Source organism: Malus domestica, chromosome 13 (assembly GCF_042453785.1).
Source record: "Malus domestica chromosome 13, GDT2T_hap1".
Classification (NCBI taxonomy): Eukaryota; Viridiplantae; Streptophyta; class Magnoliopsida; order Rosales; family Rosaceae; genus Malus; species Malus domestica.
Window position 1 is genome coordinate 8,903,981 of NC_091673.1, and position 23,361 is coordinate 8,927,341.

The 23,361-nt window shown below is 37.8% G+C and overlaps 2 protein-coding genes and 1 non-coding gene across 3 annotated transcripts; all 3 read left to right on the forward strand.

Moving 5' to 3' along the window:
- The first annotated feature begins 5,861 nt into the window (after positions 1-5,861).
- Positions 5,862-5,933, forward strand: TRNAQ-UUG (transfer RNA glutamine (anticodon UUG)). The gene has a single exon. It is a non-coding gene; the product is annotated as a tRNA-Gln (tRNA).
- A 51-nt stretch (positions 5,934-5,984) lies between these two features.
- LOC103452187 (delta(3,5)-Delta(2,4)-dienoyl-CoA isomerase, peroxisomal) lies at positions 5,985-7,328 on the forward strand. Its single transcript, XM_008391701.4, has 2 exons — positions 5,985-6,724; positions 6,948-7,328. Exons 1-2 carry the CDS (start codon positions 6,088-6,090, stop codon positions 7,136-7,138), a joined length of 828 nt encoding a protein of 275 aa, XP_008389923.1. The 5' UTR covers positions 5,985-6,087; the 3' UTR covers positions 7,139-7,328.
- Positions 7,329-20,003: 12,675 nt separating this feature from the next.
- LOC103452429 (glycerophosphodiester phosphodiesterase GDPD2-like) lies at positions 20,004-22,317 on the forward strand. The gene is made up of 8 exons (XM_008391915.4): positions 20,004-20,211; positions 20,297-20,490; positions 20,712-20,771; positions 20,863-20,943; positions 21,039-21,239; positions 21,333-21,428; positions 21,517-21,713; positions 21,806-22,317. The coding sequence occupies exons 1-8, from the start codon at positions 20,112-20,114 to the stop codon at positions 21,945-21,947; spliced, it is 1,071 nt and encodes a 356-aa protein (XP_008390137.1). The 5' UTR covers positions 20,004-20,111; the 3' UTR covers positions 21,948-22,317.
- The last annotated feature ends 1,044 nt before the right edge of the window (positions 22,318-23,361 follow it).

Below are 23,361 nucleotides of genomic sequence, written 5' to 3' on the forward strand. Positions count from 1 at the left end.
CCTCATAAATCTTTCTAAATATAGAAAGTTTGGATTGCACAATTAAATTTTTGAAATGAAAATAACAATTTCTTAAGAATATAGACAACAAATTTGATATGTTCTACTTGTAGGGCCTCAAAAATAAATATACTTATTATAAATTGAATTGAATAACACAACCTGACAATATTTCAATTACAACAAACAATCTTTCCAAGTCACACACTCAAAGATTTACAATATTGTTCACAAAGCTTTTGTTCTATGCCGTTGAATGTTTGTTTGGTAGTGCTTCAATGTTCATGCAATATTTAGAGGGTTTCGTGTGCATCGGGGGTTTATCTGACTGACTTTTTTCTTCTTCAAGTAATCAAATTCCACAATCCAAGCAGCCTGGCCAGCTTTTTTCATATTTTTTGCAGTTTATGAGATGGGGACGGAGGGAGGGAGAGGTTTTAAGTTATGACAAAAGAATTTAATTAAAGATGAGCCACAAGACAATCATGATGTTGTTACTCGTTCTTGTCTCTATCATTTGGCTGGGATTCGAGAATGCTAGGTGGACACCATGGGAGCCTCTGGACAGATTGCTAGATATGTACATGGCTATTCCATCGACGTTCATTAATTTGTGTGATTTGGTTGCCATTTTCTTTTATTTTTCTGGAGTTTAGATCCTTTATAAGTTATGTTACTTTAATAATATTAGAGTAACAACTCGTTATTGATCAATGAGAACGCGCGACGTAAGCATGATAAAATTTAAACAAGTTTCATAACTAGACTAACAACTCGTCATTGATTAATGAGGAAATAACAAGAAATGTGAATTTGAGACATTTTCTAATTTGGAAAGATAAATACATCTAAACTAAGAGCTAATTGATACGTGCGTTTTTCAGACTTTTAATTTGAGCAGTATATTCAACCAAGTGTTTGATTAGTAATCTAAGCTAGTTGATATTTTGACAAATTTGAGAAAAATAAGTTTCTTTTTCTCACCCCAAAAGCCAGAAATGTAGGTCGGTGTGCTGATTTTATGGAAAGGGATCCTCTTCTGATCCACTTTGTGAGGATCCTAGGGATCCTCACATCCTAACCATTCATCGTACTTCGTGTGATCAATTTTCGTCAGATACTATTTGTGTTTAATTTTAAATAAAATAAAAAAGTCAAATGATTTTTGACAGCACGATACACGATAAATGACTAAGATGTAAGGATCCCTAAGATCCCCATAGAGTGGATCCGGATGAGATCCAATTCCTGACTTTATGACGTAATAACTAGTCCTTGCCTCCTGAAATGATTTGAGCTTTTTATCTCAAATATGATCCTTTTCGGATACTCTTTGTGGGGATCCAGATGATCAATCAATCGTGTCCGTTCATCGTATATCGTGCGGTTAGAAATCATTTTAAAATTTTAATTTAAAATTGAATATAAATAGTACTTAAAGAAAATTGATCGCACGATATACGATAAACGGATCCGATTGATTAATTCCTGGATCCTCATAAATTTAAAGAGGATCTAGAAAGAATCCTTGTCGTTATCTCATGATAATTGAGAGAACAATAATGCAGTGATATCGACATGTTCATTAATTGTGTGCCACCAATACCATGCCGTTGATATTATTCAACCAAATATTACGACGTTGAGCTACCTCTCACTCCTTATACGATATATATAAAGCGATGGCAATCTAATCTTGCATTTGCATTATATAGTTGGCATTTATCGGTGGCCAGCTTCTGAACACCTAACACTGAAATTACCCTACCGTTCGAAAAAAACTTGTGTGGGACTTGGCTTACCAGTAGACTTCATTGAGTGACATTACAACTCACTCAAAGCTCGCCACATGGCAAGTCAAATATAATCTTTTACCATTTTTTTTATATTTAAAATTTTCAGAATTATTTTTTCTACTGATTAATTTATATTTAATCTAATGTTTCCTTTTTTTTCTTCTTTCCCCCTATTTTTTGTTTTCTTCCCAAATTCCCCTCCAGTTTGTTTTGCCATAGGTCTTCAGCACTCTTTCCCACTTCTTTCTCTTCCAGTTTTGTTTCTTGCTTTCCTTCAAAAAAAAAAAAAACACCCACTCTAATTTTATCATGGAAAGCAACCAAGAATCTGTAAGTTTCTTTTCGTTCTTTATATAATAGTTACTTTGATCATGTAAACTTGACATGTATAACCCACATATATAGGCGTATAAGGGTTTTATTTCTTCTTAATTATATTTGAAAGAGATGTACTTTCTTGAAAATAGAAAACTACTACGATCAAAATAAAGTGAAGGATAACAAATAGGTTATGAAAATATTAACTCGATAATCTGGAGTGTGCACTTTGGTATTTATAGGGAGGAGAGAAACAGTGGGAGAAAAGAAATGTTTGTATTTGGAGAGAGGAGGGGGAAAGAAAGCAAAGAAATTTTCTGAAGAAAAAAGTGCAGAATTTCATAAAAAGCAAGAACCACAACCGTGTTGGGGGGGGGGGAGGGAAGAAGTGGGAGAGACAGTGAAGAGAACGACAAAACAAAGTGGAAGGAAGTTTTTTTTTTTTTTTTTTTTTTTGGGAAACTAAGTGTAGGGAAGTTTGGGAAGAAAAAAAAAAGGGGGAAAGAAGAAAAAAAAATGGAAACATTAGATTGATATATATATATATATAAAATATTAATTAGTGAAAAATAATTATGAAAAATTTAAATATAAAAGAATGATAAGAGATTATATTTAAGGTTTGCCACGTGACGAGTTTTGAATGGATTGCAGTGCTACTAAGCGAAGTCCAATGACAAGTTTTTCTCCTATCGTTCATGTATAGCCAGAAGAACCACACACAAAAATAGAAAAAATAAACTTAAAAAAATAAAAATAAAAAGGGTTACATATGGTATGATTCATCATCGATGATTGCTTGCTATTTGTTATATATCGATCTCATCAAAATTAAAGCTGCCAATTTTTCAAAAGGCACAGGTGCTTACATGCACATGAAGGATATTGCCATGAAATTTTAACCTGGTGCACTGTGCTTGAAATGAAGTCAAACACTTAACATTCTATCGATAAAAGAAAATATAGAACTAAAAATATGATTACGTACACCCGAAAACCCTAGCTAATAATCTATGCTTAAATAATTAAGGATTTGACTTTTAATTATTAAAATTAAGGTAACTAGCTTAGGTAGGTACGTAAACCCTTAAATGATTGGAATTGAAATAAGAGAGAGATCGATACCTCCCATAATTGATACTTTTATATTACATATGAGCCAAACTCATTTGGGGTTGATTAATTTCACTTTCAGAAGGGAAGAAACTTAGTTATTACTTTAATCTAGTATCCTTATGCATGAAGATAATCAATTCGGTCGTTGTGGCCGGACTCTATTATGGATTTATGACCACATTCTCCATAGGGTTCTCTTATCTCTTCCGATCTCCGAGCACGGGTTATGGAAGAAGGAACTGAGAATAAAGTATCGGCAACAATCAATTTTGTTACGAAACTGATCATGATGTTCATATTGATCTATTATGTGTCTCTGCATCTGGCATTGAGTATACTATTGGATTGGAACCAATGACTCCTACCGTCTGAAAGCAATAATCTAACCACTAAGTTAAGTAGGTCATTTATCATCGGGTAATACTAGGGAGACAAAATTTACAAACTAAATGATGTGTCACCAATAAGAATGAATACGTTTATCAACGTTTAAGTAATAAACCAATCAAATATATCAAAGATATATAATGTTGGTTTGTATATTGTTAACGAATTAGAGGACGAGAAACCAAAAAAATGTGAAAAATGAATTGCAAACTCTGAATTTTTATTCACTAAAATTAAGAAGAATACTACATAGGACTACGTGATTCATAATCCGAAAATATTGATTACACCTTGCCAAATTTAATCCCCGCCTGCAGACCTAATTCCTAACAAACAAGAACACAATGGTACGCCTAGTAAACATAGAAGAGTAATCTAAATTCTTATCCTACTAAAAAATCTTAAATACACAAAAAGTATCTTAATATAAAAGTGAACCAAATTGCTAAATTTAAATTATTGTCTAAAGATGCGCTCATGGGCAAACAACATGAGTTTACCAATTGAAGAAAACTAATCCTAATTGCCAATGCTAAGATTACTAATTAATTTGGTGATGAGAATGCACTATATATGCGATCTTATCATGATCACTGGGTGTTTACGACATTTCATTTCTGATGATCAGTCAGAGATATCTTAGTTAAGATTAGTGGTGATGGCATTGGGCTCCAGGCTCCTTTTCTACTATTGGTGGGAGTGTCAGATCACCATGTCAAATAACAAAAACAAGATATAAAGGCAAAAGTTAGAGGATGACGAACAGAGTTATCTTCAAGAACAGGAAGCTGAATTTGAAATGCAGCTTCATCTTTTGATCATGTTGGAGTATCACAAAAACAAAATTGGATTCAAATCACAAGATCCTGTCTTGTATCGTCATCATCTAATATTAAAAATGTTGATGCAAAAAAGTAATCGTTTGATTACGTGCAGTGCAATCAGGAGCTTCTTAATTGTGCCCTAATTCATGTAAAATTATGATTCCTTAATCCTGGCATTACGTCATGGGATCATATTACTCTCTTTGGAAATTTGATTCTAGCTAGGTAGAAACCCTAGCTAGAAAAGTAGCAGCTTCATATATTCATTAATAGAATTTTCTTTATCAAAGGTGAAAATATTAAATTAATCCTGCAACAAAACTAAAGAAAAATAACTAAAATTTAGGATTAAGTACTTAAAAAATCTCCAAACGTTTAGTGCTATTCCATATATATTGGTCTCAACTTTTTTAAATATTTCAAACAAGTACCCAACTTATTGAAAATATCGCATCCGTTAAGCCTCAATTAAATTTCTGTTAAATTAACTATGACTTATTTTGTCTCCAAAATCAATAGAAAGTCATGGAAGCATAGCCTTTACCAACTAATGGTCACCACGCCATCACCTCCAAACCTAACGAACAACCACCAATTCCACCTACAACTCAAGTTGCCAACACCGAGAAGAAGGTCATGGAAGTTACTGAAATGGTATGGACTGCCATAATACACCCACCACCATCTTCATTGCTCACAAAGAAGAATTGGAAGCTACACACTGAGAATTTACAAATGAGAAAATCACACGAGCAAAAACAAGCTCTTTGAAACCCTATATGAATTCTTAACTCTCTTCTATGTGAGGAGATTGCTTGCATGATGTAGTTTCATTTGAGTCTATTTTCGATTCAATTCAACACTTGTTGATCATTGGATTCCATTATACGTAGTTGGTGGGTTTTGAATAAAAAGGTTGGAATGGGGTTTCGGTGGTCGTAGGTTTCAATAGGTTAGGTACTTGTTTGGAATGTTTAAAAATGTTGAGACCAATTTGGAATGACACTAAAAGGTTGAGGGTATTAGATACCTAATACTAAAAATTACGGGCAATTTAAATACAAACGTTCTTTTTTAAAAAAAAAAAAGCCTCATAGCCAGGCAACTATATCAGTTGCCCCCATTTTCTCTTCTACGTTTTTCTCCCGAATAAAAAAAAAAAACTTTTAGAGATGAAATAGTTATCTAAAAACAGCCGCTAAAGATATGACTAGTCTCTTCAGCTACGAAATATCATTTGAAGGTCCTCACAAACTAATTTTAACAACCATTTTATATTTTTATCTCGTTGTAAATTTTATTTTCAAATTTTTAATAATTATGCATGTGTAAATTTTAGCACTTCTTCTTCAATAGTATCACAGCGTTCAACTGTGGAACAAATGGGGAAATTGAATAAAAAGACAGACTTAGGCAAGAAGGTTCTATGGTGTAGTGGTTAGCACTCTGGACTTTGAATCCAGCGACCTGGGTTCGACTCCCGGTAGGACCTCCTTTTTTGTAACATTTTTGTTTTTTTAATCTTTATACGCTGTCGTTTGGGGGTCGCGGTAATTTGGTAATATCATTTCGCTTCTATCTTCTTTCCCATCCCTCTCTTCCATTTTCCCGTCTTTCTCGCAATCTTCAGGCAGTGACAGACAAATATGGCGATCTACAAATCCCTAGAAATCTTTCAGAAAAACCCCAAATCCTCCGTCTTCTACCTCCACCTCAACCGTCCCAGCCACCGCAACGCCCTCTCGCGCGACTTCTTCACCGAATTCCCCGAGGCCCTCTCTTCCCTCGACCAAAACCCTAACGTCAACGTCATCGTCCTCAGCGGCACCGGTGACCACTTCTGCGCCGGAATCGACCTCAAAACGCTCACATCGATCTCCGAAAATTTCGTCTCCGTAGACCGAGGCCGCGTCGGAGAGCAGTTTCGGCGGGAGATCAAGTGGTTGCAGGACGCGATCACGGCGATTGAGCGGTGCCGGAAGCCAGTGATTGCTTCCATCCACGGGGCGTGTATCGGCGGTGGTATCGATATCGTGACCGCCTGCGACATAAGGTATTGCAGCAAGGACGCGTTCTTTTCGGTCAAAGAGGTCGACTTGGCGATCACGGCGGACCTCGGGACGCTTCAGAGGCTGCCGGGAATTGTCGGGTACGGAAACGCGATTGAACTGGCGCTTACGGGTCGGAGGTTCTCGGGTCCGGAGGCTAAGCAGCTGGGCCTGGTTTCTGGAGTGTTCGACTCCAGGGACGAGTTGGAAAACGGTGTACGCCTCATCGCTGAGGGTAAGTTGGTCATTTACAAAAACAAATAATTTGTGATTAATCAAGTAAATTAGTTTGTTATTACACTTATGCTGACAAGGGTGTGGACTTTGGAAGCGTAAAGAATGCGCTTTTACAACCCAAAAGCACCCTGCTTTTTAATTTGGAGTCAGAAGCGCTTTTAGCCATTTCAGAAGTAAATCATAAACCCGTAGTAGTAATATTTTTGGGACATGACATTCAGGAATTGGATTGAAATCTCCACTGGCAGTGACGGGGACGAAAGCGGTATTGCAAAGAAGTAGGGAGCTGAATGTGGAGCAAGGATTGGATTATGTTGCAACATGGAATTCAGCAATGCTGTTATCTGATGATTTAACTGAGGCTATCTCAGCATTTGCCCAGAAAAGAAAGCCCGTCTTTGCCAAGCTCTAATTGCAATTTCAGTTGCATCTTCCTTTATGCTGTTGTCTTTTTAATTTGCTGTTCCATACTCTCACAGTGAAAAGCACTTGTGATAAAAGCACACTTTTTAAGAGAGAAAATAAAATGGTATACCCTGTACCTTGTTATTGCACTCGATTATGATTGCGCTCGACGTTGATAATCGACAGATTTTTCTATACTTGGATTCTTGAAGTATTTGTTATTTCTTTGGAAATCGAATTGTGTTTGTCGTGTTCGTATCATTTTTGTGTCATATTCATTATCATAATGGCTTGTGTGGTATCAAACTTATTATTTTAACGGATTCTTAATAGGTGACCTGATAATGATTCGATTTGTTAATAGGTCATGTTGATTCGTGTCGAGTTAATGGTTTATGCAAGAAATTGTCATATTTAATGTCTAGTCGTGTACGTGTTGTTTTTCTATCATACTTGTTATCTTATCAGGTTCTTAATATGTGACTTGATAATGATATGATACAATAATGGTCCAACTTGTTAACAGATTGACTCAAAACCTATTAATTAAGTGTTATTTTGTATCAGATTAACAAATCGTGCAAGAAATTACCTGAAACTAGACTACATTGATTCCTATCAGAAGGGATTGAGTCCATGTCACATTCTCACACAACCATCAAGAACTTATTTCATTCATACCACCAAGCTTCATTCTCTTGGTCCACATTATTTATTTTTCTTAATAATTCTGCCCTCACTTTGATAATTACATCTATCCATACGTTATTATCAAAAATAGAAGGTAAAAGAAGGATTAGTATCTAGTACAGAATTATATTTCTTTTATGTTTTTACGGCTAGAACTCACTCATCTTCCATACTTTTACCTTAAACTTACATAATATTTGGAAGTTCGTATCTATTTTTTAAAATTTAATTAGTTATCTTCTTTTATTTAAAAGATAGATTTTGTTAGATTAGTCGTCAACGTGGTTCGAATCCACGACATCATGCAAAGACTCATCACCTTTTCACCAATGTGTTAAATGGCCACTTGCTTTAATTTATTTAGTTATCAATTATAATCAAATTATTAAGACAAATCAGGGATAATATCCATCTAGATTGATTAATTCCAAAAGAGTCCCTATTTGTATGCAATTGGATTATCTCTATATGGTTGTTTATGTGTTTGCCAGTCCACATCAACCTGACCAAGAAATGGGCAGTTCCATGGCATTAATCGGGTCAAATATCATATTGGCCCAATTCGGTTTGGATTGGACGTACGTCTTCATTATTCCAAATGAGGTAAGAAGCTCATACGTTTTCTTCACATGCCTTTTGTGCACCCATTTCAAGAAATGATAAAAGTGATTGTTCTTACCAATTTATGTTTTTTGCAGCCCTCGGCCTAATTGTGTGTGTCTTTCTTTATATCTTGGGTACAGCTTTCGTTTCGTTTGAACTTTTTACTTTATATGTTGTTATTTGGTTGGCTCTTTTTGGGCCTTGTATTATTTTTTATTTGAAGTAATTTTGTTTGACTAAAAAAATAAATAAAAGAGAAACGTTAAGGAGATTCTCTTAAAATAGAACTCTCTATGAACTATTTGCCCACTACTCACATTTTTACGTCCATTCTCGTGGCAACATTATAAAACATTGTGCCAAAAACATGAGGTGACAGAGAGTCCGAGGAGCATTTTTGCTCACCGCCATAAATTATGGTGTATGCTCACCATACACTTAATCAATTGACACATATCCGCTCATTTAACCTTGGTTAATTTTTTCAAAATTGAAAAAGCAAGATTTAAAGTAAAAGTTAACTAGAGTTAGGTGAAAAATACGTGTCATTTGATTAGGTGTATGACAAACATACACCATAGTTATGATGGTAAGCAAAAATGCTCCCAAGCGTCCCACTTTTAAGAGAGTATGCTCTGCATTTTTATTCATAAAAAATGTTTTCATTAATTCTCAGAAATAATCTCTGCACGTTTTTTTTTTCTTTTGTAAGCCTTTGTTTATTTTTGTTTTTTAGTTTTTATTTATTTATTTATATATTTATTCATTTCAAACATCGATAATGTACAAAAATATGCATTTGAAAAAAGAAGTAAACCATGCATTGGCAGTTCCTTGTTAAGTTTAATTTCTTCTACTAGTAAAATTTGATGAGTTTTGTATTGATTTCGGGTAGTAAATTCTTCATGAACTCCCATATATACATATTGATTGTCCAGTATGTTTCACGTGAAATTTGTGCAAGTAATGATTGTGAAAATAATTGGAGAATAAAGTAAACGAAAAAAAGAAACAGATTAAAAAATCATGTTGAAAAAGTTGGAAAAAATATTGAGCAAGTGTTAGTTCTCCGCTCACCCAAACAACTTGGTTGCCTGATGATGCATGGCCAACCTAGCAGTGACGTTCTTTGCATGCAGAGGCATTGGCAGCAAGAGAGGTTGGCTTGGACGGCGGTCAGGGTTTTCGAGATATTTTGACTGAAGGAGATTCGCCTTAAATTGTGGATCCCTTCATTAATTTGTCTGTCATTTGACCTTCTGTAAGCTTGCTTTGGCCTGTGTATAACTTTTGTTATCAATGAATCAACTATCGTTTCTTTTGAAAAAAAAAAAAAAACCTAGCTGTTACATCTCACTTTTAATTGTGGCCTTTGATTTTAAGATCTACAATTTCTAAACGAGTCTGTCAAAGCTCGGGAAGAGTATGTCAATTAATATTAGTTATGAAGATGGAAAATGTAAAGGAGTGGATATTCTATATATATTTTTTTTTGTTGCTTGGAAAGCTTTTCAATTGATAGGATATATCCTATCATAAAAATAGACTGAAAAATGTAAATAATTAAAGGCTTATTATATTAACAACCCATGTATTGTTGAATAAATCTTACATACTTAATACACCTTACATTTGTTTTTTCAATTAAAAATTATCTTACTACACCCCCACATACTTTCCCAAAACACCCTCACACACCACATTTCCAACATACACCTTACATTTTCTACATACACTTCACATTTTCTACACACCCCACATTCTTCAAATCTTATAATACTCATTTTTAATTTTTATAAATTAAATTGACTTTGGAATAAACTCTAACATCCAGTGTGATTGATGTGGAGAGAAGAAAATAGTCACATGAGAGGCACCAATTGAACGGAATGAGTTATATTGCAGTAATTAACCATTGAATGGAATGAGTTATGTTGCAGTAATTCACCATTGAAAAATACGTGTCATTTGATTATGTGTATGACAAACATACACCAATATTATGGTGGTAAGTAAAAATACTCCCGAGCGTCCCACTTTTGAGAGTACGCTTTGCATTTTTATTCATAAAAAAATGTTTTCATTAATTCTCAGAAATAATCTCTGCACGTTTTTTTTTTATTTTGTAAGCCTTTGTTTATTTTTGTTTTTTGGTTTTCATTTATTTATTTATATATTTATTCATTTCAAACATCAATAATGTACAAAAATATGCATTTGAAAAAAGAAGTAAACTATGCATTGGCAGTTCCTTGTTAAGTTTAATTTCTTCTACTAGTAAAATTTGATGAGTTTTTTATTGATTTCGTGTAGTAAATTCTTCATGAACTCCCACATATACATATTGATTGTCCAGTATGTTTCACGTGAAATTTGTGCAAGTAATGATTGTGAAAGTAATTGGAGAATAAAGTAAACGAAAAAAGAAACAGATTAAAAAAACATGTTGAAAAAGTTGGAAAAAATATTGAGCTAGTGTTAGTGCTCCACTCACCCAAACAACTTGGTTGCTTGATGATGCATGGCTAACCTAGCAGTGACGTTTTTTGCATGCAGAGGCATTGTGTCACCTCCCGGCCCAGGACGGATCACTTCTCGGGCTTGCTTCACTACCGTAGTACGATATTATCCGCTTTGGGCCTCGACCATGCCCTCACGGTTTTGTTTCTGGGAACTCACACGAGAATTTCCCAATGGGTCACCCATCATGGGATTACCCTTGTGTGAACTCGCTTAACTTCGAAGTTCCGATAGAACCCAAAGCCAGTGAGCTCCCAAAAGGTCACATGTTAGGTAGGGATGAGAATATACATTTAAGGATCACTCCCCTGAGCGATGTGGAATGTTACAATCCACCATCCTTAAGGGGCCCGACGACCTCGTCAGCACACCACGACCAGGGTTAGGCTCTGATACCAATTTGTCACATCCCGGCTCGGGACGAATCACTTCCCGGGCTTGCTCCACAACCGTAATACGATATTGTCCTCTTTGAGCTCCGACCACACCCTCACGGTTTTGTTTCTGGGAACTCACAAGCAACTTCTCAGTGGGTCACCCATCATGGGATTGCCCTCGTGCGAACTCGCTTAACTTCGGAGTTCCGATGGAACCCGAAGCTAGTGAGCTCCCAAAATGCCTCATGTTAGGTAGGGATGAGAATATACATTTAAGGATCACTCTCCTTGGCGATGTGAGATGTTACACATTGGCAGCAAGAGAAGGTGCGGCTTGGACGGCGGTAGGGGTTTTCGAGATATTTTGATTGAAGGAGATTCGCCTTAAATTGTGGATCCCTTCATTAATTTGTCTGTCATTAGACCTTCTTGTCGAGGATTGCATTTCTGTAAGCTTGCTTTGGCCTGTGTATAACTTTTGTTATCAATGAATCAACTATCGTTTCTTTTGAAAAAAAAAAAAAAAAAAAAAAAAAAACCTAGCAGTTACATCTCACTTTTAATTGTGACCTTTGATTTTAAGATCTAGAATTTCTAAACGAGTCTGTCAAAGCTCGGGAAGAGTATGTCAATTAATATTAGTTATGAAGATGGAAAATGTAAAGGAGTGGATATTCTATTTTTTTTTTTTTTTTGTTGCTTGGAAAGCTTTTCAATTGATAGGATATATCCTATCATAAAAATAGACTGAAAAATGTAAATAATTAAAGGCTTATTATATTAACACCCCATGTATTGTTGAATAAATCTTACATACTTAATACACCTTACATTTGTTTTTTCAATTAAAAATTATCTTACTACACCCCACATACTTTCCCAAAACACCCTCACACCCCACATTTCCAACATACACCTTACATTTTCTACATACACTCCACATTTTCTACACACCCCACATTCTTCAAATCTTATAATACTCATTTTTAACTTTTATAAATTAAATTGACTTTGGAATAAACTCTAACATCCAGTGTGATTGATGTGGAGAGAAGAAAATAGTCACATGAGAGGCACCAATTGAACGGAATGAGTTATATTGCAGTAATTAACCATTGAATGGAATGAGTTATGTTGCAGTAATTCACCATTGAAAAATACGTGTCATTTGATTATGTGTATGACAAACATACACCATAATTATGGTGGTAAGCAAAAATACTCCCGAGCGTCCCACTTTTGAGAGTGCGCTTTGCATTTTTATTCATAAAAAAATGTTTTCATTAATTCTCAGAAATAATCTCTGCACGTTTTTTTTTTCTTTTGTAATCCTTTGTTTATTTTTGTTTTTTAGTTTTCATTTATTTATATATTTATTCATTTCAAACATCGATAATGTACAAAAATATGCATTTGAAAAAAGAAGTAAACTATGCATTGGCAGTTCCTTGTTAAGTTTAATTTCTTCTACTAGTAAAATTTGATGAGTTTTTTATTGATTTCGTGTAGTAAATTCTTCATGAACTCCCACATATACATATTGATTGTCCAGTATGTTTCACGTGAAATTTGTGCAAGTAATGGTTGTGAAAGTAATTGGAGAATAAAGTAAACGAAAAAAGAAACAGATTAAAAAAACATGTTGAAAAAGTTGGAAAAAATATTGAGCAAGTGTTAGTGCTCCACTCACCCAAACAACTTGGTTGCTTGATGATGCATGGCTAACCTAGCAGTGACGTTCTTTGCATGCAGAGGCATTGGCAGCAAGAGAAGCTGCGGCTTGGACGGCGGTAGGGGTTTTCGAGATATTTTGATTGAAGGAGATTCGCCTTAAATTGTGGATCCTTTCATTAATTTGTCTGTCATTAGACCTTCATGTCGAGGATTGCATTTCTGTAAGCTTGCATTGGCCTGTGTATAACTTTTGTTATCAAAGAATCAACATACGTGCTCAAGCAAATATGTGGGACTAATCTCCTTTGAAATCAAAATCAGAGAATAACATAATACAGATAGCTTGGTTAGGGTTTGTTTAACAATGGAGAGTGAGAGGTTTTGATAGTTGAAGAAGATAAATAATAGATTAAATGTGATTTGGGGTGTGTTTAGAATTTTTTTATTTTTTTTAAAACCTAATAATGTCGAAATTGTCATTGCATAATAGGGTACATAAATCATTAACATTAAATTTTAATGTGGTGTGCATTCAACATTTTGTGGGATGTTAAAAAAAAAAGCCATAATTAAATACACATCATGTTTAATTTAATCTTTAAGAGGTAACCCGCCAATTAAAAGAAAAAAATAAATACAACAACAACAACAACAACAAAGCCTTTTCCCACTAAGTGGGGTCGGCTATATGAATCCTAGAACGTCATTGCGCTCGGTTTTGTGTCATGTCCTCCGTTAGATCCAAATACTCAAGTCTTTTCTTAGGGTCTCTTCCCAAGTTTTCCTAGGTCTTCCTCTACCCCTTCGGCCCTGAACCTCTGTCCCGTAGTCACATTTTCGAACCGGAGCGTCAGTAGGCCTTCTTTGCACATGTCCAAACCACCGGAACCGATTTTCTCTCATATTTCCTTCAATTTTGGCTACTCCTACTTTACCTCGGATAACCTCATTCCCAATCTTATCATTTCTCGTGTGCCCATACATCCCACGAAGCATCCTCATCTCCGCTACACCCATTTTGTGTACGTTGATGCTTCACTGCCCAACATTCTGTGCCATACAACATCGCTGGCCTTATTGCCGTCCTATAAAATTTTCCCTTGAACTTCAGTGGTCTACGACGGTCACACAACACGCCGGATGCACTCTTACACTTCATCCATCCAGCTTGTATTCTATGGTTGAGATCTCCATCTAATTCTCCGTTCTCTTGCAAGATAGATCCTAGGTAGCGAAAACGGTCACTTTTTGTGATCTTCGCTAGATTGCTCCAGTCATTAGTGTGGATAAGTATATAAATGGATAGAGATAGGAAAGCAAACACAAGATGTACGTGGTTCACCCAGATTGGCTACGTCCACGGAATAGAGGAGTTCTCATTAATTGTGAAGGGTTTACACAAAAGCAAACACAAGATGTACGTGGTTCACCCAGATTGGTTACGTCCACGGAATAGAGGAGTTCTCATTAATTGTGAAGGGTTTACACAAGTACATAGGTTCAAGCTCTCCTTTAGTGAGTACAAGTGAATGATTTAGTACAAATGACATTAGGAAATATTGTGGGAGAATGATCTCGTAGCCACGAAACTTCTAAGTACCGGAGTGTGGTATCGTCTTGACTTGCCTTATCTGTCTCATAGGTAGATGTGGCATCTTCTCTGGAAGTACTCTTCCTCCATCCAGGGGTGGTATCTGTAACTGGTGGAGATGCACAAGGTAATGTATCAATTTCACTTGAAGCTTACTTGTAGTTTCATGCTTGGTCAAGCGCGATACAAACCATGTAGTAGGAGTCCCCCAAGTCGCCGAGCTAGGGGATCTGCTGAGAGAGGTGACAGACAAGGTAAGCAATCAGAGCTCCGGCTGATTGTTCACATTCTCCCTATCTTGCAGGCAGCATGAAGGATAAAGAGAAGAAAAATGAGAAGAGATGATATGGGATACTTTTGCTTTTGAAGAAGTAACTTTCCACAGGCTTATTCTTGAACTGGGCTGGAGGGTTTTCTGGTTTCCTCCAGAGTATAAGGCCGACTGAAGAATTTGAGAGTCAAAACAAGTCCATCAAATCTAGAGTACGTTCGACCCTGCTGATATGGGATACTTTTGCTTTTGACAGAGTAGTGGATGTATCGGCACGTGTGCTGTTACGCTTGTCTCCACATGCTTCCTTGTATCATTCTCACTTGCCCTATTTGTTCCTCAGGCAGATGCGGTATCTTCCCTGGAAGCATAAGATGTTGAAGATGAGTACTCGAGAGCAATGCCAGGTAAGTAATCAGGTAAGGGGTTCCAAGCAGTCAGTTCCTGGCTGGAAGCTTGATTCCAAGTGCTGACTGATTGCTCTCTTTCTCCTTGTCTTGCAGGTAAGAACAAGGCCAAAGGAAAAGACAGGGAAAAAGCATGATATGGGATACTCTTGCTTTTAACCCTGATGATATGAGATATTCTTGCTCTAGTATAGCTTGTTTACAGAGGTATTATCGGGGGGAAAGAAAGTTGAATATTTCGAAAGGCTTCGTTGGGAGTGCCCTCTCAGATAAGAGAAAGGGTTGAGCATTTTTGCAGGTCTGCCTGTCCGTTAGGGATGGAGGTCGACATATATAGGAGTCTCCCTAACATCAAGTAATAATGCTATTCCTTTACCCTGCTTGGTTATAGCATGGTAGTGGGAGCTGCCAGCTTCACATGTTTTAACCCTGTCAGAGCACTTTGAAAAAGTGGTCTGTGGTATCTGGAAAGCTGATGTTGCGTGTGAAGATTACAGACAAGCTTTATCCAAGGAGATCCAGCTCTTGAAGTTGGGAAAGTGGTGCCTCTTCGGTTTTCGAACAAGCAATCCTGTCGGGGATCTGGCTCTCGAGATTCGGAGAACGATGCCTCTTCGATTTTTGAGAAAGCAATCCTGCTGGGGGTCTGGCTCTCGAGATTCGGAGAGCGGTGTCTCTTCGATTTTTGAGAAAGTAATCATGTTGGGAGTCTGGCTCTCGAGATTCGGAGGGCGGTGCCTCTTCGATTTTGGAGCAAGCAATCTTGTTAGGAGTGTTTTCTCGAATGTGAGTAAAGGTTGGACGTGTTTGCTAGTCTACCTTGCCACGAAGCACAGAGGTTGACACACAGGGACTTTCCAATTATCCAGCAGTGGTACTGTTCCTTTACCCTCTCTTCAATTTTTGAGAAAGTAATCATGTTGGGAGTCTGGCTCTCGAGATTCGGAGGGCGGTGCCTCTTCGATTTTGGAGCAAGCAATCTTGTTGGGAGTGTTTTCTCGAATGTGAGTAAAGGTTGGGCATGTTTGCTAGTCTACCTTGCCACGAAGCACAAAGGTTGACACACAGGGACTTTCCAATTATCCAGCAGTGGTACTGTTCCTTTACCCTCTTTGATTTTTGAGAAAGTAATCATGTTGGGAGTCTGGCTCTCGAGATTCGGAGGGCGGTGCCTCTTCGATTTTGGAGCAAGCAATCTTGTTGGGAGTGTTTTCTCGAATGTGAGTACAGGTTGGGCATGTTTGCTAGTCTACCTTGCCACGAAGCACAGAGGTTGACACACCGGGACTTTCCAATTATCCAGCAGTGGTACTGTTCCTTTACCCTTGTGGGTAATAATATGGTAGCTAGACCTTCAAAATTTATGTGTTTAAACTTTGTTAGTGTTGTTTCTTTGCAATTCTTTTACCCTTCTTGGTCAGAGCGATGTAGTGGGAGCTGCAAGCTTCACGTGTCTCAACTTTGTCAGAGAACTTTGGCAAAGTTATTTGTGGTACCCATGAGCTACTGTTGCGTGTGGGAAGTGGGTGATTGAACAGTACGATTCATGTGCTTTCTACTTCGTCAGAAATCTTCGACAGAATGCCCATAATTTCCGCAAAGCTGAGTGTGCGTGTGACAGGTGCTGACAAGGCTGGAAAAGTAGGTGCCTCTTCGATTTCTAAGATCGGCCCTCGTGGTCTCTGAGCATCCCAGCTTTTGAGAAAGAAAGCCTCTTCGATTTCTGAGATCGGCCTTCGTGGTCTTTGAGCAGCCCAGCTTTTGAGAAAGCAAACGCCTCTTCGATTTCTGAGATCGACCCTCGTGATCTCTGAGCAGCCCAGCTTTTGAGAAAACAAACGCCTCTTCGATTTCTGAGCAGGCGCCTCTTCGATTTCTGAAGCTTCGTCGAGTGCAGATTTTTATAGGGGCTGACATTAAGTTCCAAAGCACACTTGAATATCCACCAGTAGAAGCTCCATTCTTGCACTTCTAAGATCTTGATTTGTCCGACCTCTTCTCTCTTCAACACCTTTGAAAATGTCTGGCCCCTCCGACCGTCGTTTTGACTTGAACCTTGTTGAAGAGGCAGCCCCGCCTTCTCCAGACAACATATGGCGCCCATCCTTCGTCTCCCCTACTGGTCCTCTTACCGTTGGGGATTCCGTGATGAAGAATGAAATGACCGCTGCGGTAGTGGCCAGGAACCTTCTCACTCCCAAAGATAACAGACTACTTTCCAAACGGTCTGATGAGTTGGCTGTTAAGGATTCTCTGGCTCTCAGTGTTCAGTGTGCAGGTTCTGTGTCTAATATGGCCCAACGCCTATTTGCTCGAACCCGCCAAGTTGAATCATTGGCGGCTGAAGTGATGAGTCTCAAACAGGAGATTAGAGGGCTCAAGCATGAGAATAAACAGTTGCACCGGCTCGCACATGACTATGCTACAAACATGAAGAGGAAGCTTGACCAGATGAAGGAATCTGACGGTCAGGTTTTACTTGATCATCAGAGATTTGTGGGTTTGTTCCAAAGGCATTTATTGCCTTCGTCTTCTGGGGCTGTACCGCGTAATGAAGCTCCAAATGATCAACCTCTGATGCCTCTTCCTTCTAGGGTTTTGTCCAGTACTGAGGCTCCGAATGATCCTCCTCCGGTGCCTTCTCTTTCTGGGGCTCTACCGCCTGCTGAGACTTCTCCTAAGCAACCTTTGTGAAGGCTCCCTCTTGTTTGTTTATTTTGACTCAAGTATATGTACATATTTGTAACTTATCGGGGATATCAATAAATAAATAAGCTTTCCTTCATTTCAACGTATTGTGTTAAATACACCAAAGCCTTCTTCGCTAAGTTCTTTGAATTTTCTTTTGTTGAAGCTTGTACGTTGAAGCTTTGTGAGTGGAGCATATAGGTTGAGGTAGTGTTCCCTTAATTTCCCGAGTGAGGAAAACTTCTTGGTTGGAGACTTGGAAAATCCAAGTCACTGAGTGGGATCGGCTATATGAATCTTAGAACGCCATTGTGTTCTGTCCTGTGTCATGTCCTCCGTTAGATCCAAGTACTCTAAGTCTTTTCTTAGGGTCTCTTCCAAAGTTTTCCTAGGTCTTCCTCTGCCCCTTCGGCCCTGAACCTCTGTCCCATAGTCGCATCTTCTAATCGGAGCGTCAGTAGGCCTTCTTTGCACATGTCCAAACCACCGTAACCGATTTTCTCTCATCTTTCCTTCAATTTCGGCTACTCCTACTTTACCCCGGATATCCTCATTCCTAATCTTATCCTTTCTCGTGTGCCCACACATCCAACGAAGCATCCTCATCTCCGCTACACCCATTTTGTGTACGTGTTGATGCTTCACCGCCCAACATTCTGTGCCATACAGCATCGCCGGCCTTATTGCCGTCCTATAAAATTTTCCCTTGAGCTTCAGTGGCATACGGCGGTCACACAACACGCCGGATGCACTCTTCAACTTCATCCATCCAGCTTGTATTCTATGGTTGAGATCTCCATCTAATTCTCCGTTCTTTTGCAAGATAGATCCTAGGTAACGAAAACGGTCGCTCTTTGGTATTTCTTGATCTCCGATCCTCACCCCTAACTCGTTTTGGCCTCCATTTGCACTGAACTTGCACTCCATATATTCTGTCTTTGATCGGCTTAGGCGAAGACCTTTAGATTCCAACACTTCTCTCCAAAGGTTAAGCTTTGCATTTACCCCTTCCTGCAATTTTAAAATTTACATCCCATTAAAAATAGAACTCATATTTATTCTTTTAAAATATAAAATAGAATATATGAAAATCATTGCAAATGTTTGAGCACGTATGACTACTACACTTCATATTCCAAAGATAATCATTTGTTGGGAAATCAGGAGTCCCCCAAACCAACCATGCATGCATGCAAAATAAACGGTATGTGCTTATTGTATGGGGTTTTAGGGGAAGCGTTCAAAACATTTATAAGTGTAGCACTTCATTGAGCATTTGGGGGCGCATGTCGACATTTGGTGGCAATGTTGTCGAGGTCTGTCAACATCCGCTGAGCTCTATGTACCGATATTTTCCGAGCAAGCACTTCATGGAACACTTTTCGAACACAATTTGGTTTCATATTATAGTCCTGTTATAGCTAAGGTCCCTAGAGAACCTTACAAGCTACTTTTAAGTCATCTGTAAGGTTTCGAGACCCAACCAGTCGGTCCCTTATACTAGATATATCCTTTGGTTATACGCTCCCTGTCGTTTATTTACATTTGAATACATATCTCGAATGCATAAATTAACACTCTTAACGTAAGTTTAGAGCTACAAACGCTTTAGAACACAGTCAAACCTTGAACCCTAAACATAGACAAAAGCCAGGAATATGGTTAGCATTGCCTCGTCAGCAAAGAAATGCTAATTAAATTTGCCGATTTGGGAATATTTTGGATTTGCATGACCACTGTAGACTTGGACCAAAAATGCAATTCCATAGTTAGGCCAAAATAGAAAATACTAAATGAAGTTAAGTAAAGTTGTTGTTTGAAAAGTTCAAATTGTCCTCACAAATAAAGATATCTTCGAAACACGTAAGATAAACACGACAAACGAAATATGAATTAGCATATTCTTTTGGAATATGAATAATTTAGAAATTCTGCGAATTTTACGTTCTTTCAATAAACACAAGGAAATATCTCAAAACAAAATTAGTTGGCAATTGGGATTTGTCTGTTTTTTTAAGTTTTTGAACCTTCTTAAATACCGCCATCACTGTCCAAACGTGTCCCAAGCTTCTGTGTTCTCCAAAACCGAGTGTCAATTTTTCTTAGTGTCCTCATTTTTCTTGAATTCCCAAAGCTTGCATTTTTGCAAGAAAAAATCAATGGCTCTCAAGGCCGTTCATGCCTCCGACGTTCCGAACCTCGACCAAGTCACAGAAAGTGCCGCCGCATTGGCCGTATATTCGCCGTGGTTGGCTCAAGGTGGGTGTTTAGATCAAATTACTTGGAATCCAAGAAACAAAAACAAAATGGAATCTGATTTTTGGAATTGGGTTTTTGTGTATAGGTGTGAAAGATGAAGGTGAGGAAACGAAATGGGGATACAAATGGCCAAAGTTCGTCGTGATGGGACACAGAGGCAGCGGGATGAACATGTTGCAGTCTTCTGATGCAAAGCTTAAATCCATCAAAGAGAACTCCATTCTCTCTTTCAATGCCGCCACTCAGTTCCCGATCGATTTCGTCGAGTTCGACGTTCAGGTGAGCATCATCTTTGTGGTTTTATAGGGACCAAGAAGAAAACATTTGATCGAAATCACAATCTTTGTTAAGAAAAACAGAATCTTGTTGTGCAAGGTTTTATATTACATTCTGATTTGAGGGTACTAATTGTTCTGCTTCTTTTCTTTCTTTCTTTCTTTTCGTTTCCATTTCTTGGTTTTACAATTAGGGAAAATTGTAAGCAAAAGCTACTTTTGTAGGTGACCAAAGACGACTGTCCGGTCATTTTTCATGACAACTTTATTGGCGCCGAGGACAAGGTTAGTTCGGAATTGTTATCAAACGGACCCTTGAATTCCTTGGTTTTTATTTTCCTGCTGAATATTGATGTTAATTGTAATTTTGTTTCAGGGTGTTTTCAAGGAGGAAAGGGTTACAGACATTACTCTGCTAGAATTTCTCTCCTACGGACCCCAGAGAGAGGGCGGAAAGGTATCACAAATGGTGATTTATCCGATTCCAAATCGTTAAAATGTATGTGGATGTTTTGTTAACAAGTCTATTTTTTTTCATTCGCTCAAATGCAGGTGGGGAGGCCTTTGGTCAGAAAAATAAAAGACGGGAGAATTTTCGACTGGAAGGTAGAACAGGATGACTCCCTATGCACATTGCAGGAGGTGTTCGAGAAAGTTGACCGTTCCAAGGGTTTTAACATTGAGTTGAAGTTCGATGATCAGATTGTCTACAAAGAAGAAAAGCTCGAACATGTTCTTCAAGTAATTTTGCAGGTAAGGATGCCTAATTTGTTTAGCATGTTCTACAGAACATTGTGATCAATGTTGTTTTAGGCACATAATATATACTAAGAGTTTTTTAAACAGGTGGTAATTAAGTATGCCAAGGACAGGCCGATCCTGTTTTCGAGCTTTCAGCCTGATGCTGCATTGCTGATGAGAAAAATGCAGACGACATATCCTGTAAGATCACATTCTAAACCTTCTGTTGAAGCCATGTTGAACAAATTTCAATGACTTGGTTTCTGATGCTGCGATGTATGCAAACCAGGTTTATTTCCTCACAAACGGAGGGTCTGAAATTTACACCGACATTCGAAGGAATTCGCTGGAAGAGGCCATGAAGTTGTGTTCGGGAGGTGGTTTGCAAGGAATTGTATCAGAAGTAAAAGCTATCTTGAGAAATCCAGGGGTAGTGACCAAGATTAAACAGGCCAAACTCTGCATTATAACCTATGGACAATTAAAGTAAGCTATCATTTTTGTTTCCTAAAAGCACTTTTGAGATCAGAAACACTTATCCGACTAATAATACGATCATATGGTTTGTGGACTTGCAGCAATGTGCCAGACGCTGTTTACATGCAACTTCTAATGGGGGTTGAGGGAGTGATTGTTGACCTTGTTCGAGAGATCACAGAAGCGGTTTCCGACTCCCGAATTCTTGTCAAAGAAGCAGGAACTTGGAACTTTCTTTCGTAGTAGAGCTTATGCCAGAGTAGATACGACGTCGAGGGCTGATCAACGTGGCCAGAACCAGATGCAAAATCTTGTGTACCGAACCTTAGTTTCTTTTTTTTTTTTTTTTTTTAGTTGTATCCAAATGGTTTAGAGGTCGCACTTGGTGCGATGGCAAGTGCCTTCGCCCATGAGCGGTAGGTCTCGAGTTCGAGACTTGGGAGCAGCCTCTCCATAAAATGGGGGTAAGGCTAGCCGACATTTACCTCTCCCAGACCCTGCGTAAAGCGGGAGCCTTATGCACTGGGTACGACCTTTTAGTTGTATCCAAATGGTTTCTCAAATGGAAGATGAGTTTCGAGATGAAAATATTATGAACAACGATTTTCAGGAATATATTGTCTTCAATCGTCAATATAGTATTTTGTGTACGGAAGCAAGATCAACACTTTTTGTGGCTTAGGCCTCAGCCCAGTCTTCCCATTTTTTGTTCTATTGGGCTTTGTTCAGCACCAAAACGAATAAAATAAATAAACGACTATGAGAACACTATTCAATGTAGAAAATAATCACTACAACCTCGATCGAGACACACAGCTTCGACAAGTCTGTCTACCGGATACTATCGGGAGAGGTCCATGTTGCTTTTTTGCCCGACCACCTATCCCAAAAAAGTTATTTAGGGTGAACCATACAAGAAATCATTTAGAAGTGTTTTTTTTAAGAAAAAGAGGGTACCGAGAAGGTTTTTGTTTCTTTGTATATAGGGTTTAGCTGAAATCATTTGGAAATGTTTTTAAAATAGCTAAAAGTACTTTTTTTTTTTTTTTTTTTTAAGTTTTTGGATTTCAAAAGCGTTTGAAGTGTTTCATGCAAGAAGCACATGTTATGTGCTAAAAGCATTTTAAAAGTACTTCCAACCATTTTAGAAGCATTTCCAAACGAGTTCTAAATGTAGGATGATTCTTTTGAAGTGTAAATAACAATATGTTCTATTTGGTCTACTGATTAACTATGTATTCAAACCAAAATGACATAATCAAGGCTCATTTCAAGTTTTTAGTTTTTAGTTTCATTCATTCAAAAAACTAAAAACGAAATTGTTATGAAATGTCTCATTTACCAATAAGCATCATAATTTTAGCATCTTTGTTCTTTCAAATATTACAGTTGAAACCTACTTATCCTAGAAGCCCCAAAAAATCAGAACAAAGTTAAAAGTGACGATGTAATTTGCTTCTAAACAAGAATATAAATACCTTGTAAATTTCGTGGAATGAGGTCTAAAAAAAGACGCAACTTTACAATGAAGGTGATATATACACATATCATCAAGTGAACCAATTTGCCCACATGCCCAAAGACACCCATCTTTTTGTTAGCATTTGATGGGCCTTTTCAGTAGGAGAGGAAGTTTCTCTCAAGCGTGCACTGTAAA